This window comes from Pteropus medius, unplaced genomic scaffold (genome assembly GCF_902729225.1).
Source record: "Pteropus medius unplaced genomic scaffold, Ma_sr-lr_union100, whole genome shotgun sequence".
Classification (NCBI taxonomy): Eukaryota; Metazoa; Chordata; class Mammalia; order Chiroptera; family Pteropodidae; genus Pteropus; species Pteropus medius.
In genome coordinates, this window is record NW_024351730.1 from 35,283,622 (window position 1) to 35,303,150 (window position 19,529).

Below are 19,529 nucleotides of genomic sequence, written 5' to 3' on the forward strand. Positions count from 1 at the left end.
TTTCAATTTTTGTTAATTTGTTTAGTTTTAAGTGCTTTGTTCAATTTAAATGGATTATAATGTTTACAATTTAAGTAAAAGTACAAAAATTATCCATTATCTCATAGATTAGCAGATAATTATATTTTCATTTACATATAAGATATACTTGACAGAGATCAAGACTAAATTCAAGTAAGGCTATATCAAAAAAAAAAAAAGCAATCCTTACAAACAGGATTATGTTTTTACTTTTGTATAGTAGCACAATTAGTTATATTAAGGGAGATGCTATGCCTTGATTAATGGCATTATTGATCAAGAATAAATGAAAATGTCCTTTTTAAGAACCTAATTTGAGTTTCCTTTTAAGAAAATCTAACAGGCAAAATTTCAAATAAAAGATATACCTATAAATTAGTTGATCTGAATCTTCAACAGAAAACTAAGTATGGCTCAAGTTAGAAAATACAATTATATTCAGCAATGATGTGAATATTGTGATCAAGGCACATTTTTTGAATACTACTTGTATTTCAAAATGAAAAATGGAGCTGAGAATAAGAGTTTACAGCTAGAAGGGAATTAGAAATTTTCTAATTTTCAGTCTTCAGTGTATTAGATGAAAAAGATTGAGACTTAGATTTGGAAATATAATTTATATTCAACATACAACAAAAAATAAAAATAATAACATCTTTCTTATATGAAATCATATAAGCAGTTAAAAGCATATATATTTAGTGATGTGAATCAAATTTCCTGACTCTAAGTCTAGTATGTTTATGCTATGAAAAATTGATATATCTGATACATTGATATAATGCTATACATATTTATAAAATATGTAATTATATAAGAGTAAATATATATTATATATTATGCATATATACATGTTTTATATATATAAGTCATATACATACTAGCATATGTAATATTAGCCTATAAAATCAAGGAAAATATTACTTTATAGGATGAAAAGCCTCAAAATTAGAAAGAGGAAGATAAGTTCTTATTTTTATATTTTGTTAGACTTGGAAATATAATTTATATTCAACACACACATACCTATATATGTGGAGATGTATATATTTATATATATTTTACATATAGTATATATGGTATATAATATACTTACATATACAATATTATTTTCATCTCTTGAATGATAATTAATTATCATTCATCATAATGGACAGAAATAGCATGATTAGATAGGAATACAGAGTTGGAAGCAGAAAACTTTAAATTTCTCCTTCTACTTACTAGCTGGCTGTCTTTAGAAAATTGATTCACATCCCTGAATCCATTTTGCTTTCTTTTCTGTAAAATGGGGATAATGAAACCAAATTTGCTGGTTGTAAGGAAGGTTAGAGTTAATGCATATAATGTGGTCAGCAGTCATTTTATGTTGTTCTGTTTGTACTGTGACACACATCAGCACATTGAGGATGGTGGCTCTTTGTTTATATCTCAATACAGTATTTCTGATGTACTAACATGATTTAAATCTGAAAAATATACTTAGGATTACTTGGATACATAATTATCAGAAGTGGAATTATTATGTTAGTAAATATGAAAATGATCTGTGGGAACTGAATAGCTAGTTGTGATTTAATGTCTGTAGTCTTTATTCTTTTTGGCTAATTACAATCTGAATTTTTATCAACAATAGATAAAAACATGGACTTTGTAATCGGAGAGACTTGACTTAAATCCCTGGATTAGCCACGTAAATAGCCGTATGAGCATTTTATTTACATTTCCACATTTCTATTTAAACAAAGAGAAAACAAATAAATAAAACTTCCTTGAAAAAGTTATTGTGAGGGTTAAATGAAGTAGCACATTTAAAAAGGTTTTCATAGTGCTTGATACAGAAAATTTAGTAAATGTTAATTACTGTATTGCTATAGTCATTATCATTGTTATTACTAATAAAGTGGCACTTTTTACCTCTCTTAAGAAACTAAACTTAATCTTTGCACAATTTTAAAAGTATTAAAGTTATAGGTACCAAGAGAGATAGCAGTGCCTTTGAAGAAAGTGATCCCTTAGTATTACTATGCTGAAACAATGAATGGAATAATTTCTTTTAAGGGATATAACGTTTTGGCAAGTTAAAATCCTTTCAAAGTCTGATTTCACCCACTATTTTATAGATTTTTTTTTTTTTGTTCTTATGCTGCCAGACACTGAAATATTTCTATAATATTTCTATAATTCTATAAAAATTTGCAAGCTTATGAATGATATTGTTAAGGCAATTCAGCAAAACCAATTAGTACTATAATAGAGCAATAGTGAAAAAGGAAATTGTAGGAAAAGAAAAGGGCTAATTCATGCACTGGGGTAACAGATACTTATAAAAATAATTTATTTTTCTGGAAAAGTCATAAAATCTAAAAAAAAAAGTTAACTCAATAAATAAATGCACATGGATTTATTGAAGGAGACAAAATATTTCATAGTAGATCAACATCCCTGACTTTAATCGAGATTGATATTGTCATTGAAAACAGTTACAGGTTCCTACTATATCTATTACCTATCTGTCCATGTATCATCTGCCTATCCCTGTATCATTTATCTGTCTATTGTCAAAGAACAAGGTGATTACACTCTGGTACTAAATTATTATTAAAATGAAATTTTTATTTGTCATAATACAGGTGAAATAATAAGTTGATTAATAAGAATATATTTCAAATATGAAAAAATTTACATTATCTGTGCTTTTTTTAATGCACATGCTATTATCCATTGAAAAAAGACCTCAGTGGTAAAATATGCAGTTCTAATTTCATTCCTGTATCATGTTGGCTGTCATCATTAGAACTGTAAAGTATTAATTTTTAATAATTGAAAACTATTGTCATATTCTTTTAACTCATTTACAAAAGGCTATATTTCTACTGTCTCCTTCCCCTGATACTTACTGATTGAATTGGAGTGAGACTTCAGTTTATTGTGAATCTTAATTCTGTTCTGTTCCAATGCTTTCAAAATCTCCCCTTAAAGGCTTCCTTTATGTATCTCCTAATTCTAGTTTAAGGCCCTTAACTTATAAAATAATGCAGGAAAAACTGATGTAGCTTGGGCTTCAGGATCTACTTCTGAATACTCTCTCAAGACAAAATGTCTATTACTAAGTCTTCAGTGGACTAAAGGCTTGCTGGACTGAATTTCAGTGCAGTCTATGTGCAGAGGAATGATTTTGATTCTACAAAAGATGTTGTTCCACAGTACAGATTTTCTAAGTCTCTTTTATGTTCCTATATAATTTGGGATATTTTATGACACTCTCAAGATCTTTCATATTTGTTATTCTCATTCTTTTTTTCCTGAGATACTTACCTTTACCTATGCACCAATTTATATGGATAACTCAGGAGTACCTGATTATATATTCTTAGAATTAGTTTAAGTTTTTCATATAATATCTTTCTTTTCTTCTAGGCTTTGGAAAGTCTTAAATATTTACTCTGAGCTCATACTGAGACTGGGACTTAAAATTTAAGTCCCTTAAAACAATAGACATACCCTATCTTCAGGGAGCTTTAACTTCAGGGAGCTTTAACTTTAGGAGTAGTTTAGAGAGAAATCTATTTTCTCACAGTTCTCAAGGCTAGAATTCCAAGATCAAAGCGCCAACATTGTCAGTTTCTGGTGACAGCTCTCTTCCTGACTTTAGACAATTCTCACATAGTATCCTTATTTGGTGTGGAGAGAGAGAGAGAATATGCTCTCTGGTGTGTCTCTTCTTATAAGGGCACCGATTCCATCATGAGGGCCCCACCCGCATCACCTCATATAAATTTAATTATCTCCCCAAATCCCATCTCCAGATACCATCACATTGGGAGTTAGAGCTTCAATATATGAATTTGGGGCAGGGACACAATTTAGTCCATAGCAATTATCTATGTTAAAATTATTCCATTTAGAAAGATAGCACTTGAATTAGACTTACTGTGACAATGCATTTAAGGGACAAACCTGTGAGTGTCTAGCAGTGGTTGGTTCAAGTGGTTGGTTAATTCTTCTTTGTAGGGTACAGGAAGGCATATATAATATTACTTATGTAATATTTTTTCCAAAATGCTAAACTGAATTTAAACATGAAGAAGCAAGCAGAGAAATCTAGAATATAAAGCACTCTGCATCTTGTATCTATACTATGCAATATAGTAGTTGGCTGTGTCTAATGATAGACAGTTGAAATCTTAAATCTCTGGTGGATGAATGTTTGGATACGAGATATATCTGGAACTAAGCTGTCATGGACGAAACAAGACAAGCCAAGGAAAGCTCTCATAAGTTTCTGATAGGTGCCGCAAGGCAAAGTCTATCCTTTATATCTTTTGATTAAACAAGATATTTTATTTGTTATCTTGGCTGACTTAAGCGTAAGCTTTGTTAAATTTACATCTGTCTTCTGCCCTATATATTAGCTTCAGTATACTCACAAAAGCAAAAGATGAGAACAGTTGGAAAGACCAGCAATATTTTTCGTAACAAGATAGATTTCCACCAAGTATGAATTTTTAAATCTGATCAAATAATCAAAAGATCCCTAAAAGCCAGAATCAATCTCTGACCCAATTTAGTATATGGCCAGAGAGAGCATTCTTCATGCTTTAATAATGTTAGCTGTCATTTGTTCTTTTTCAAGATGACAAAAAAAGGAGAAGATAAGTGAGGGTGAAGCTAAAGTGTAGCCATTTGAAACATTGACCCTGGGCTATCTCTGTAAGAATTTTACAAAGCTAGCATTTTTGTCCTAGCTATTTTAGGTTTTTGCCAACTTATCAAAAAAATTCACATTTTTCAAATTTCTTTAGCAATTTTATCATCCATAATTTAATAAGGGCACTAATCTTGGCTTCTGTTTGCTAATAGTTATACTTTCTATAGTAAACAACAAAGCTTTCATTAGTATGATGTCATATTCTATGATGGCAGATTGTACGAGTATTATTAATGACATTTTCTGATGTTAATGTACCCATGTTTTATGTTGTCACAAATAAGCATTGATAATCCAAGATTATGTGTATGTGTGTATGTGTGTGTGTATGTGTATAATTTGAATTTGAAAATTAAAGACTCCTATTTTATATATACCTAGTATTTGAAAAATACTCATTAAGAGGGTGAAAAATTATTCACAGATCTGTACAAATTATTTCTCATGTTGAAGGATTTGACTGTTAACCAGTTACACTAAAGAACTTTTCAAAGAGTGTTGCTATCTCTGGTCAGACATCAGCAGCTATTTGGAAATGTTGTTCAATGAATGCCTGAAGGACAGTTTGTGATGGCAGTAATTATCTCAAAATTCATGGACCAGGAAACTTCAATTTACCCTAGAATATTAATTAAATTATGCTCGCATCTTATTTAGATGTGCACAATTTCTGGACATTTCAGTGATATAAAATGTCGACATGACTTTTATTCATTCAGGAAAACTAATGGGGCTTGCGTAAAGGGAGTGTTGTAACAAAGAAATTGTTTCTTCAGAATTAAGAGATTTGTTAGTAAACCATGGAAAGTTAGATCCTTTCAGATAGCTAGCCCTTTAGAGAGAGACCTAGAAGAAATTAAAAGAGATTTGATATTGGCCCTATTATTCCCTTTCTCCTCATTCTTAAATGGTATGTTGCTCTTATGGGAATATTGGGTTGTTACAATGACATGTTATAGTTGGTTAAATGTATGGAATGTTGCTGTATATCATGACTTATTTAATTATGTGTTTCTAGAGCCTTTTATTTTACTCATTGGACTAGCAGTATAAATTATTCAAGATTAGTTCCTGTGGAAATTTAACACTTGTTTTTGAATTGAGAACTTCGGTCCTATAGGATGAAATACGAAAAACGTGGCTCTTATTTATGTTTCTGTATACGTTGGCCTCTATGTAATTTTTTCTGTGCAGTTATACTTCCTGATTTTCACCAATTCAAACATAGGTTGTAGCTATGTGAGTTTCCTCAAAGACCATCCATATTCTGGCCTCTATTTAAATTGGACTATCTACCTTCTTTTTTTCGAACCAGATTGTATTCAAATTTTTGATAGTCATTCTCTTCTAAGTGAAAGTTTAGATGTAGAATGAACACATTATGTTTCTAGATTTAGATTCTTAAATATTAGGTGTTACTTTATATTAAACAGAATAGAAGAAGGCAAAAAGAAGACAATTTTTTTTTTTTTTTGGCAATTCAGAATCTGTTCTAATGATAGCAAAGGGTGAGCAGCCTAAAACCATTAGCTGGAATATATTTGAATTCTTTGTGTTATTTAAATCGTCTGTTGAAACTATATATCTTATACATTTCTTTATGGTTTGTAATTCATATGTAAAAATCTGGAGAGTGAATTTTTTTTAAGGAGAAAATTGAATTATTTAGCTTCTTAAAAGTGAGGATGAACATTATGTAGATTATATTACTCCTCATATTTTGCAAAGTGAAACCCATTAAATAACCCGTCAGTACTACAGAACTGAAGACTAATCAATTATGTCTCATAACCTGCAGGAGATTCTTCATATATCTAATGTAATTTTTTAAATGAAGATTAATAATTCATTGGATACTTGTTCTTTTAGTCTGGTCAGCCAAAAAGGTATTGGAAAAGAAGACAGACAAAGAAAAGGGAAAGAGGGAGAGGATTAGGGGAGAGAAGAAGGAGAAGAGGTGAAGAAGAAAGAAGAGGGAAGTAGGAGGAGGAGAGAAAGGACGAAGAAAGAAAGAGAAGAGAGGGAGATTTATTTGTTATATGATAACACTGACTATATTATGTTTGAAGTAAGAGGAGATTATGGAAAAAAATGTAAAGATTAATCTCTTAGAAAAATAATCTTGTTTATTCAATAACTACTTATTGGTTGATGGTATTTAATTGACTTCAAAAACCAGGGACCAAAAAATGTGAGAGAAAATTTACTGAGATTTTTCTGAAAAAGAAAATTTTTTTTCTGTTTTGTTCCCTGTTATATCTTCGGAGCCTAGAATATGGCTGGCTGAAGTATAGACTTAATAAGTATTTTTAAAGTAAATTATCTTCTTTATTCAATTAAATTACATGGGATAGTATATATAAAGTGACTAGTTCTTCAATAACTATTTTAATTTGTAGTAGATTATAAATTCCATGCAGATTATAAACTAAAATTTGCATTATTTTCATGATTCATATTGTGTTATGTATAATAATCACCAGTATTTAAAACGAGTAAATACATAATGAACGAAGTACCCAAGACAAAGCAACTTTGGGCTGAGAAGAAAAGAAATGTAAGGTGATCATTAAAGCTGACACACATAAAAAGTAGATAGATATATTTTTATCTAATAATGGCAACACCTATAGGAAAATTATATTCAACATAGTTTTATTTACATATAATTAGACTATCACCTTTTCCATAGGTTTTAAAAGTTGTTTTACAAGATTATAATGTTAATTTATTCTTGCTTTTAGTCTTGTTTCCCTTATGTTTCTTAACAGTGTATAATGTTGACACACTTACCTTGAAATGCATTTTGATTTAGCTACCCTTCCCCCATTCTTATGTGGCATGCTTTGCAAATTCTTTATATTCTATATCAAGCACCTTCTTTCTCCTCGATTTAAAATTTTTTTTCCTGTGGTCTAGCATTTAGGATATTAGATTACAAATGTTTTGGGTTAAGCATTATTTAAATGATATAGGCCTTTTAGCATATGTTTTCTCAGAATGGATAGCGACTATGATTTTATCTCATGCTTAGAAAATTCATACAGTATTGTTTTGAGTGGTAGAACAGATACTTGTCTGTATTTGCTACAGCAAAATGGCTCCAAGGATAGCTCCAGGGCTCTTTCTAAGTTTGAAATGAGAAACATAAGTGAGAAAGTCAGCACATTTACCAGACTATTTTTTTCTCTAGGTGTATATAATATATATACATGTGTGTATCTATGTAAGTATATATAAGTATATATGTGTATATGTACATATAAGCTTTGCTGTTTGTATTATTTTCTTTTTACTTTTTTAGTATTGAGCTGTAGACTACTGCTGAATGAGAAATTTAACTATCAGTTTCTGTAATTTTCATCCATTAATTCCACACACACGTAACACGTGGACAAATCTTTGTGGCACTTACGTCAAGAATATTTTTTCCTCTATCATTTAGGAGCAGTTTTAATGAAAACCTGTCCTGAGACATTAAAATCTATTTTTGTCATTAATTATAAATAATCTTTATGAGTTTAATTTTTATTTTTGTGTAACAAATTTTCCAAAAACTTATTGGCTTAAAAAAGCAAACATCATTCATCTTTCATGACTTTTGTGGATCAGAAATTCAGACAGGGTTCAGCAAAGAGAGTTTTTCTCTGCTCTGTAATGTTTAAGGCCTCAGCCACAACACAAATCCCTTTCACTCCCATTCAGTGGTTGTCGATGGCTGCCAACTGAGGGCTTTGCTGAGACTATCAGCCAGACCATCCATTTGCAATCTGGGTCCCAAGGGAGAGTGAGACTGAATGCGTGGTGCCTTCTAAGACCTAGCCTTAAAAGTCAAACAGCATCACTTTCACATTTTTTTTAGTCAAGGCAATCACGAAGGTTATACAGATAAAAGTAAAAGGGGTTAAATATATGGTGAACACACAATGCGATATACAGATGATGCATTATTCAACTGTACACTTGAAACCTATATAATTTTAACCAATGTCACCCCAATAAATTTAATTTAAAAAAAATAAAAATAAAAGCCAAATAAAAAGAGGGAACTGAGATTCCATCATTCAAGTAGAATGTTAAAAACAAACAGAATGGCATATATACTGGTGTGACCGTATTTAGAAAATAGTCTGCCACCACGCATATAAACAGTCCTGTAAAGTTTAACATGGAAGGTTTAATGAATAAAGTATATACCCTCTACTTGAATTACTTAGAAGCTGTAGGCCACAAATAATGATGTCATTCTAATATGTGTGGAATCTGTGCTAGTGACAACAGAATTCACAGACTTTTTGGCTACTATTGTTCCTATATATAACCTTCTATGGAAGCCTGGAAAACACCTAATTTTGGGTCTCATATTCTAAATGGTTGCTGTACACATGAAGAAATTCTGATAAATTTTTTAATACTTATCAGAAAACAATAAGTTGTTTATGATCGTTCTTTCCAATGCTCTCTCTATATAGAGTATGTGTATCTATATAGTATGTATGTAATATATGTATTATATATAACATGTACATATGTAATATGTCACACACAGACATAGATCTCTATGCAATGTATTTTTAAATGCACCAGCAATCTAGATCACATTTGGAAGACGACAACCAAGATGACAAGGTAATAAACTTTCCAACAATAGAATTATTGAAGCATGATCTGAGTCACCTGAATGGACATTTGTCAGAGATTTTGAAATGGAAGAGGATGGGAGTAGGAACAATACAGATTCAGTCTGTAGACGAGAGTTTGGAGTGAAACTCTAAGGTCCTTTTATTTAATTATTAGTATTAGTAAAAGTAATTCTTTAACCTTTTCATAAAATGTTCATTGTAATAGTTTGTCAGGATTGGTAGTGCTGCCATAAAAGTACCACACAGCGTGGCTTAAACAACAGAAATTTATTTTCTCACAGTTCTGAAGACTAGATGTTTGAGTTCAAGGTTTTCACAGGTTTGATTTTTCTGAGGCCTCTCTCATTGGCTTGTAGATGGCCATGTTCTTTCTGTGTCTACACATGGTCTTCCCTCTGTATTTGTCATCTAATTTCTTCTTATAAAGAGACCAGTCATATTGGAGTAGGGCCCACCCTAATTTTAACTTATTTATGACTTTAAAGGCCATATTTCCAAATATCATCACATTCTGAAGTGTTAGGGTTTAGGGTCTTAGCAAATAAATGAAGGGGCACACTTTAGCTAATAATAGCCATTAGATCATATTATCCTACTTCTTAAAATAACACTTATTTATAAATCTCTCACTTTTATAGTCTCTTATTTTACAGAGATTTATAAATGCTTGTTTCATGTTAGACATTCAAGAAAGTCATTGGTTTTTCCATTTGCATTTAATATTCCAGGGATACATTTTTCCCTCCCCCAAACATACCAGTGTTTGCATTATACTAATATGATTAGTAAACTTACAAAATGAATTCACATTTTTACACTGGTCTATTTTTCTCTATCACTGGTGAGGTTTCAGTTTTATTCCAGAAAATATTTGCACAATGTAAGATTTGTGAATGGAACTGTTCAAATGCTGAGATGAAATAAATGGGGATAAAATTGGTTAAAAATATATAATTTCAGGGAATGAAATATTATAATGAACCTGATAACTGTCCAAACATGTGTCATAAGATGAAAGGGAACCTTGGCACACAACAACACAAGTACCAGAATGTGGATCATGTGAGTTAACTTGACTAAGCTTAATGTTGCTTTTTACATCTTATAATTTTGTGGAAAGTTTCCAGAATATAGTTATCTTCATATCTATTTCTGCATTTTTTTCTCTTATCAGTTATTAGTTCAGGATATTAACAATTTCTATGTAATTCTTCACATCTTTAAAAAAATTCATTAACTTTAGAGTTAATTTAAATACTGATGTTTTAGGGTTGCTTAGAAGGTCCTTAGGGTATTGGCAATAATCTGTATCTCCATTCCTTGACTTCTTTTCTGTTGTCTAGCCCCCAGCCATATCGAATTATTTGAATTTCTTAAGATGTATAACATTTTCTCATATCTCATTGCCCTTTAACACTCTTACCTATTTTTGGCTGGCATCTTTTCTTTCCTTTAATGCCTCAGTTCATTTTCCTTCAGTCTCTCTCATTCATTAGACAAATGTTTATCAATTGCCTCCTTCGCTTCTGGCCCTGTGCTCAGTAAAGTAGTGAAAAAGATAACAGCAGTCCTATTATCTCAATCCTGTTGATTACTATACCTGGCTGGCTTCTATGATAGCACTTTCTACATGGTATTATTCCCCCAGTGCACTAAGTTACGTGATGGCAAATACTTTGTCTTTTATCTTCATCAGTCTGGTACCTATAACAGTGCCTGGACATGGTTATAAGCTCAATAAATGCTACTAATGGAATGAATAAGTGTATCTACTTTTGCTCAATGTGTGTTTATTGATAGTTATGATGCAATGACATATTTTATCTGCTTATTTTTCAATTCCTTTTTCAATTATAGATTAATATTTCATCAGGAGAGTTTTTCTATAAGCACTAAATTAAAGACATTAATTCAAAAGAAATACTTAGAGGTTCACCAAAACTAGTATCTAATACCAAAATGTCATTGTTGACCAATGCATTAATCAACCAGAGAAACAGAACCAGTAGATAGGCTTATGTGATTGTGGGAACAGGCTAGGCAAGCCCACAATTTGTAGAGTACACCATAAGGAAGAGAAGACTGGAACTTTTGACATGGGCAGTTTTTATCGTCATTCAGAAACCTTAACTGCTCTGTTTTCAGCTGATTGAATCAGGCCCATCCAGATTATCTATGATAATCTCCCTTAGGCAACTCTAATGGACTCGAATCATATCTACAAAATAACTTCACAGAACATCTAGATTAGTGTTTTATTGAATAACTGTGACATGATGTATTAAAAAATCAAAAGTAATAAATAATAGCATGGTAACATTTTAAAACTTCTTATCATTTTTACAGCATTATCCTAAGTACTTAATATAATATGCATTATTTCAGGGGTCCCCAGTCCCCGGGCCATGTACCAGTAATGGTCTGTGGCCTGTTAGGAACTGGGCCACACAGCATTTACCACATAACAACCTACTGGTAAAGTTTAACCCAGTAGGTGGTTGCGTGGTAAATGCACAGATCTTGGATACTTGGAAAGGAAAATAGAAAAGTGGACACTTTCAAGTCAAAAAGCAAATTATTTTCTTTTAAGCTTATAATTTGCTCATTTCAGTAAACTATTTTGGTGAATTGGAGTGATGATTTTAACTGTCGCTATACTTGATATTTTACTTATAAGTTAACTGTGTTCTAGGTACCTGCAGTAATTTAAATGTTTTAATTTTCCATGAAAGATAAAAATGCCTCTCCTAATAAGTCTTTGGCATTCCTGTGAACATTAATTAAAATATATTGCTTTCTTAGTGCTTTAGAATGGTTTTTATACATTAAAAGACCAAAGAAAGATAGAAGTTCAGTAATTAAATGAAATATTTTTGATGTGTCAAAATGAAGAAAAAGACTGCAACTTAAAATTTCTATGTTTAGGTTTTACATCTCCATTTATTATGAGTCAGAAATAATCATTTTGTAGAATACAGTAATGTGGAGAGTCATTTCATGGAATAGCACATTCTTTGAGGTCTATTGAAAGGTTACATGACAAAGTAAGACTAAATTTTAGAACTAGAAATGATTTCTACTCTGCCCCAATAACTGTGGATTTTTGACTTAGGGGTCCTAGAAGGTTTGATCATTTTTGGTGTTCATATACATATAAATACCTAAAAATATTTTTTTTTGTTTTGAAAAATCTGTACTTCCCTTTTATTATTACATTTACTTTTTTGAAATTATAAACTTCTCTATTATTTATTTGCCTAACTTGCATTTATTACACTAATTCTTGTGATAAATGAAATGAGTGTAATTTAATTTGAACTATATATAAAGGCTCAGCCATTTACATGGAGCACTCAACCATCCAATATTAGACAAGTCCATTAATTGTCACTTTTTCAAAGAACAATTAATGGGGCTATTTTCTTATTGACCTACTTATTCATTGTTTTTTGTTTTTTGTTTTTTTTTTAACTCCATATACCTTTGAATGCAATGTCAATTGCCCAGCCTCTAGATCATAAAAATTAAGTGGTGATATTCAAATTATCTTTAATAAACAAATGTTTCCTATTTTCTTATTCATTTAACAGCATTTTTTTTTTTTTTTTGCTTAATTCTCTCTTTTTCCTTTAAAAAATAACAGCTCTTTTTTTTTCCTCAAAGAGAAGTAGATAACTGCTTTCATGTAATCTGGTCAGAAGCTTATTGCCCTAATAGTTAAGAAATATCTTTAGAAGAAGAAAACAAAGCTTCCTTAAATACATGAGGGATGGGAGACATTTCTTTCTTCCCCAGAATAGAATCCTACTATTAAGCATATTTTTTGGAACATATCAATAGTTCAATGAGTATTTATTGAATACATGAATGTTATCCCAGAAAAACAAATTAGTAATGTTCCTCTTAGTCTGTTTCTTCACTAGCAGTGATTAGGCAACAGTTGAAATTGAAAATATAATAGAGTTTTCCGCTTCCATCTGTGATGGAATTGTTTGTCATAGACTCAAAGCTCATGCCAAGAATAAGTAGAGAAAATTAAATTTAAAAGAAAAGAAAAGAAAATCTGTTTGCTTGCATTGGAGAGACAATGAGGAAACCAAGACCCCTCCTTTTTGAAAAATATTGGACATTAATTTTTGTCTCTTGAGCACCACAAGATTGTTTTAAATTCAGCTCTGCTTATAGTGGTCATCTATTTTATACCTCAGCCTCTACTCTGAGCAGATTAATAATTCAGCAAATATTTTTAGAGAAAAATGGAACATTGGGGCTATTTCTTACATATCTTTCTCTCTCAGATCATGGCCCCACACTTTTTGGCTGACTCGCGTGCCCCTATTGTATTTTTGTCTTTTTCATTAATGCATGATGTCGTCTTTAGTATTTGTCTCTTACTACATTGGTGAGGGAATCAATTTGTTGTATAGCTCTTAATTCTTGAAATGAATTCTTAGATCAGTGATTATAGACCTTTCATTTATAATCAACTCAGATATCACTTTCGGCATAGCAGTTTTTGTTTATTACACTTTCATTTTCACTGGCAAATTTCATACTTAGATTATCTACTTTTGTAGAATGTCACATAGTTTTATCACTGGGAGACAAGGGAACAATGTAACTACACTGTGCTTAAACTGAATAATGGATGCATAATGACCAATCATGGACAGACTGAAAGAAGCAGTATGTGTGTCACTGATTGTGATGCATATCTCTTATTTGAGCAGTGATTTGTAAACTGAAGAGCTAGTAGAGAAGTTTGTACTTTATATAATTACAATTGATGTACCATGCTAACTGAAATTTAAACCATATTTTTGGTGATGTTTGGTGTTATTTAACTAAACCATGTAACTGAAATTTATGCATATCAGAACCACGTAAAATGAGAATTGAAAAATATATATTCAATTTATTCGTGATCAGAAAAATGTAAATTAAAGTTACAATGTGATATCATTATAAACCTATAGCAATAGCTGTGGTAGGCAGAATTTTAGATGACACATGACTTTAGCCTTTGTGTAATTACTTCCACTGGGAAAATGCTAGAACTCACTACTCTAATTATGTCATGTTATGTGGCAAAAGAGATTTTGCAGATGTAATTAAGATTATTGATCAGTTGACTTTCAGGCAATCAAATTTGAGATAATCTAACCTAATCACATGAGTCTTTTAAAAGCAGATTATTATCTGCAGCTGTTAGCAAAGAAGAAATTAGAGAGATTTGAAACATAGGAGGTCTTCAATGTGAGGGTTGTTCTCCGTTGCTGAGATATAAACACCATTGGCCATTGACTTCTAGGATCTCAGAGTGGTCCCTGGTCAGTAGCCAGCAAGACAAAGGAGACTTGTGTCTGCAAGAAATTAAATTGTTAACTTAAATGAGCTCAGAAGTGAATTCTTCACCCACAGACTCTAGATAAGAGCAGAGCCTGGGCTGCGAACTTGACATTGGCCTTGTGGGACTCAAATCAGAGAACCTAACTGAGCCTACCTAGACTTATAACATAGAGAACTATGAGATAATAAATGGATATTGTTTTAAGCTATTAAATTTGTGTTGATTTGTTATACAGCGATAAAAAATGAATACAATATTAAAATTTTAAAAATAAAAATATACTGACAAAACTAAGTGTTGATACAAATGCAGAACAACTGAAACTCTTATTCTGTTTGGGGGAATTCAATTTGGTAGTCAATTGAGAAAACCATTTGGCAATATGTACCGAAGCTGAATACAAAACATGTGAATGTCCCCTAGGAGCAATTCGTAAGTATTTTTCCAGTATGAATTTATTTGTACACCAAAAAAGAAAAGGTATGAGAAAGTTAATACACATCCGAAATAGCCCCAGACCAGAAACAATCCAAATGTTTATCACCAATAAAATGTGTGTGTATACACATATGTGTGTGTGTGTGTGTGTGTGTGTGTGTGTGTAGTCATATATTTATTCATTGGAAAGCTACACAGTTATAAACCACTGCTACACATGAATGAGTCTTATAAACATATATTGAATGAAATAAGCCACTCATAAAAGAGTACACCCACAAAGGAATATGATCTCATTTATATAAATGTTACAAATAGACAAAATAATCTATGGTTATATAAGTAATAGTAATGGCTGGGTTTAGAGACTATAATAGTGTTTAGGAAGGGGTACCACAGGGCACTTTAGGGTTCTAGTAATGTCCTATATATTTATCTTGATGCTGCTTAAACAGATGTGTTCACGTAGCAAAGATTAACTGTATGTGCTTTATGTATTTCTCATTCTTCAATAAAAAGCTTTTTTTTTTTTTTTTTTAAATGAAGGGCTATAAAATGTTGGCAACGCCTTTTTCACTGTGTGGCGTAAAGAAAGAAAAACTGCCTAAGGTCATAGAAGTAGTTGAGCGGCAAAATATAGAGTAGAAAATGATAATTAAGGATAATTTAATGCTAATGTTTTAGTTGAATTATCACTTTCATTTGACAAAATAAAAAAGAGAAAATGGTAAAGTGAGAATAGTCAATAAATAATTTTGACATTTACAATTAATTTTTAATTCTTTTAATGAAACAGTTTGCCGGGAGGATTCATACCACTCTGTAGTCTCCTGTGCTGCTGTGGTTCTCACTCCTTTGGAACCAACAATAGAAATGAAGAAAAGGGAAGAACTAAAATTTCCTGAACCTTCCAAACAGTAAGTTGTTCATTTGATTTTTTAGAGCTTTATAAGAATAATTAGATTACTAATCAGAATTATATTGCTCAGAAACTGTGATTTATATGAATCTGTTAATACTATATTAAGAGGACAGAAATACATTTTGTACAACATCAAAAATAATCTGTTGTCTCATGAATAATTTCTCTGTCTTCTAACTTCGTGTGTTTGAACTATATGCCATCCAAGTTTCATTTTGTTATGTTATCATAGGAACATAGGTAAGTAGTCTGAGATACTTTATTTCCTTAACCCTTTCATTGTGGATGCACTGTTCTTGGATTACTTATTTTATAGTTGTAGGCTTTTAATGGTTTAAAATGTGATCAGTTTTTAATGTGAATTTCCCAGCCTAAAATTGGTTTTTATTTTTATAAAGAATCCAAGTTGTTATTTTAACTATTTTTAACAAATTATCCTAAATTAAAACTTGACACTAATGTTTTCTCATATTTTTGCTATTTAAACAGATCCAGCTTAATTTAAATTTAAATCTGATCATATTGAATAAAGTATAGATTTTTTTCTTATAATGGCTGAAGAGAATTAAGTTCATGATAACAAATGTAAGATATATGGACTTGAAATATCAAATAAAGTAGGATTATTTCTAGGTATACATTAAATAAATAAAAGGGAAAACCTATTGATGATTTTCCAGTCAAAGTAGTGCCATACTTGCTTTAAGATTAGAGACTAGGTGATGTATGTGATGTTACCAAGAATTGCTGGTTGACTACCTCATGAAGGAGGTAGTACTTACTTTGAAATACCTGCTATTTTTCTCCATTGGATAACACTGTATCATACTTGTTTGTTTCTTAATGTCTTCCTATTGAATAAGCTTCTGAAAACAGTTCTGTGGAACTAAAGTGTCTGATACTCTTTCTGAAATCAATTAGAAAATCCCTTAATGTTACATTCAATAATGTTAAATTCAAATGGAGCAATGTACATATTTGATTGCATGAAGATAGTATTAATATTCTCATTATAGAGAAAAGAATATTAACCAATTCAGAAAGTAATCATTGTAATTCAGTTTTAATATAATCTAAAAGCAAAACCAATTTAACTGCTCTTTATATAGTCTAATTTTAGCTTCCAAAAGCCATTTTTTGTCTAATAGGAGGAAAATTCTATATAATTCATTATGCCAATCGAATTATATTTGAAAACTCAAATGTATTTTTCTGCAATGTATATGAGTTTATATGTAACCTACATATTTGTAATTGGATCTTAAATTCTTTTATCTTTCAGTGAGTGTTCAAAACTGGTGAATAGTGTTATTTGCTTACAAAAAAATGTCTATTTCCAGTCTTTAGCTACTTCATGAATACTCATTCTTCTTTACTGTAAGATACATGTTGAAGCAGACAGCTTTTGTAACTAGATGTCCATATTCTTCCTCTTACTCTATATCCACTCTGATATTCCTCTGTAGTCTCTGAATGTACTTTTTTGTTTAAACATTCAACACTATTATTTGTTCATTCATGTATATTTTGTTATTGTTTTTGTTTTCTGAGTTAGAGAGATATTGGTTAAAATCTTAACTCTGTTACATATTAGATAAACATTGGGGGCAATTTATTTAAACTCGTCGTGCTTTCCTTTCCTCATATGTTAATTGGTATGATATCAACAAACTTGTAGGGTCATTGTATTATGTGAAGTTATATTGCTAAAGGACCTGGAATCTAAAAATCCATAAAACTATTAGTTATGTTGCCCCTTCCACAGTTTTAAGTATCAACATTACTGATGATTCACAGATATACTTCTCCTGAAGGCTCTTCTGAATCGAAGTCTAATATTTAAAGTTATTGACCTGACTTGTCTAAGTAGGTGTCCTACCAGAATATTATCCTAAGTATGTCTAAAACTGAATTAATGACTCCTCTAGCCCCCTTAAACTTTTGATTCTTCCTGACTTCTATTTTATATAAAGCTACCATTTTTCTTTTCTTAAAATTTTGATGTTTTCTCCCTCACATCTCATGTTCAATTAGTTCTTGATTACTTGCTTAATGTCTTTATTATAGTCTTCTTACAATTTGAGCTGACCAGGAAGGCGTATACATCTCATATTCGAAATTTTTTTCATACATATATGCTTATATATTTAATTGTGTTCTTAATGAAGCCATTCAAATAGTGGTGATCTATCAAATGGAGATTACATATGCCCTTCAAACCTCACATTGCTCTTTTGGAAATGAAATGATAGCTGTGAATATATGGCAAGAACATGATATAAATGCAGAGACATAGTGATTAATTCAAAACTCTTATTTGCTAATGAGTGAAGCCCTGATGCAAATTGGTTTCAGAAACATCAGGAGTGGTGGTTGTTATCGGTAACATAATTAAAAACAATAGAAATCCAAATTTCCTCAAGTATGGTTGAGTCTGATACTCAAATGATGTCATAAAGGTTCATTCTCTCCATCTGCATGTCTGCTCTGCTTTCTTGTCTGTAGTTTCTATTTTTAGGGAGGTTCCTCTAATGGTGACATCACTGCCTTCAGCAGCTACTGGGGCAGATTTTGATCTTTTCAATAAATCCCGTATAAAGAGATGGTTTCTCTTTCCCTTAATCAAAACAGAAGAGCTCCAGATATGAGTGTCATTGGCTTTGACTAGGTTAGCTTGTTTGACATGACTATGCTGAAGCAATTACTGTGCCCAAGATTATTTGATATGATTGGCTAGAACCAAGTTATGGACAAACTCTGGAGCAGATGGTGAAGATGAGAGGGGACAGGTGATTCCACACTTGAAATATGGGTGATGTTGATGAAAGAAGGCAGGGATTAATGCTACAAAGTCAAAACAATGAAAGTTTAATATAGCTGGTAATATAATCATTAATTTTAAGTCAGAATTCTTTATTATATGTAAACCATAGACATTGAAATACTACATTAAAATAAAATTATGTGTATATTTCTTCTTTTAAATAATTTTCACCTACTTAATTTTTTTTTAATATTATTTGTTCCAGCTGTGCTATTGAGAAGTCGTATAATTTGGTGGTTAGGAATTCAGATCTAGGACTGGTTTTTTTTGAAACTTTCTTAACCATCGTTTGTTTCTTTTTAATGTGGGAGTTTCTTTATCTATCTTACAGTGCAATGTTTGAAACACAATAGGAAGGCAAGAATATAAAAATTTTGTAATTTTTTACAAAAAATGTTAGATCGATAACCATATCACATTTTTATGAACAGTGTTACCAAAGCCCTATGTGGGTTTAGTTCTATGTATTTTGGATTTCTCATTAGGAAAATAATAATCCCTCAATATAATACCAAGATATTACAGTGCTATGAGTTAAGACATTGCCTTTGGATACCTAATATTTCTTTTAAATTCAGGGTGGAATTATTCTTTAAGTAAAATTGTCCCTTTAATTTTAT

The 19,529-nt window shown here is 31.0% G+C and overlaps 1 protein-coding gene across 2 annotated transcripts in view; it reads left to right on the forward strand.

Moving 5' to 3' along the window:
* CCSER1 (coiled-coil serine rich protein 1) overlaps nucleotides 1-19,529 on the forward strand; it is a 1,118,997-nt gene that overhangs the window by 259,459 nt on the left and 840,009 nt on the right. For both annotated transcript variants that reach the window (XM_039845718.1, XM_039845719.1), the window contains exon 5: nucleotides 15,960-16,080. In XM_039845718.1, coding sequence (XP_039701652.1) covers nucleotides 15,960-16,080 — 121 coding nt within the window. The remainder of the gene's footprint in view (nucleotides 1-15,959; nucleotides 16,081-19,529) is intronic.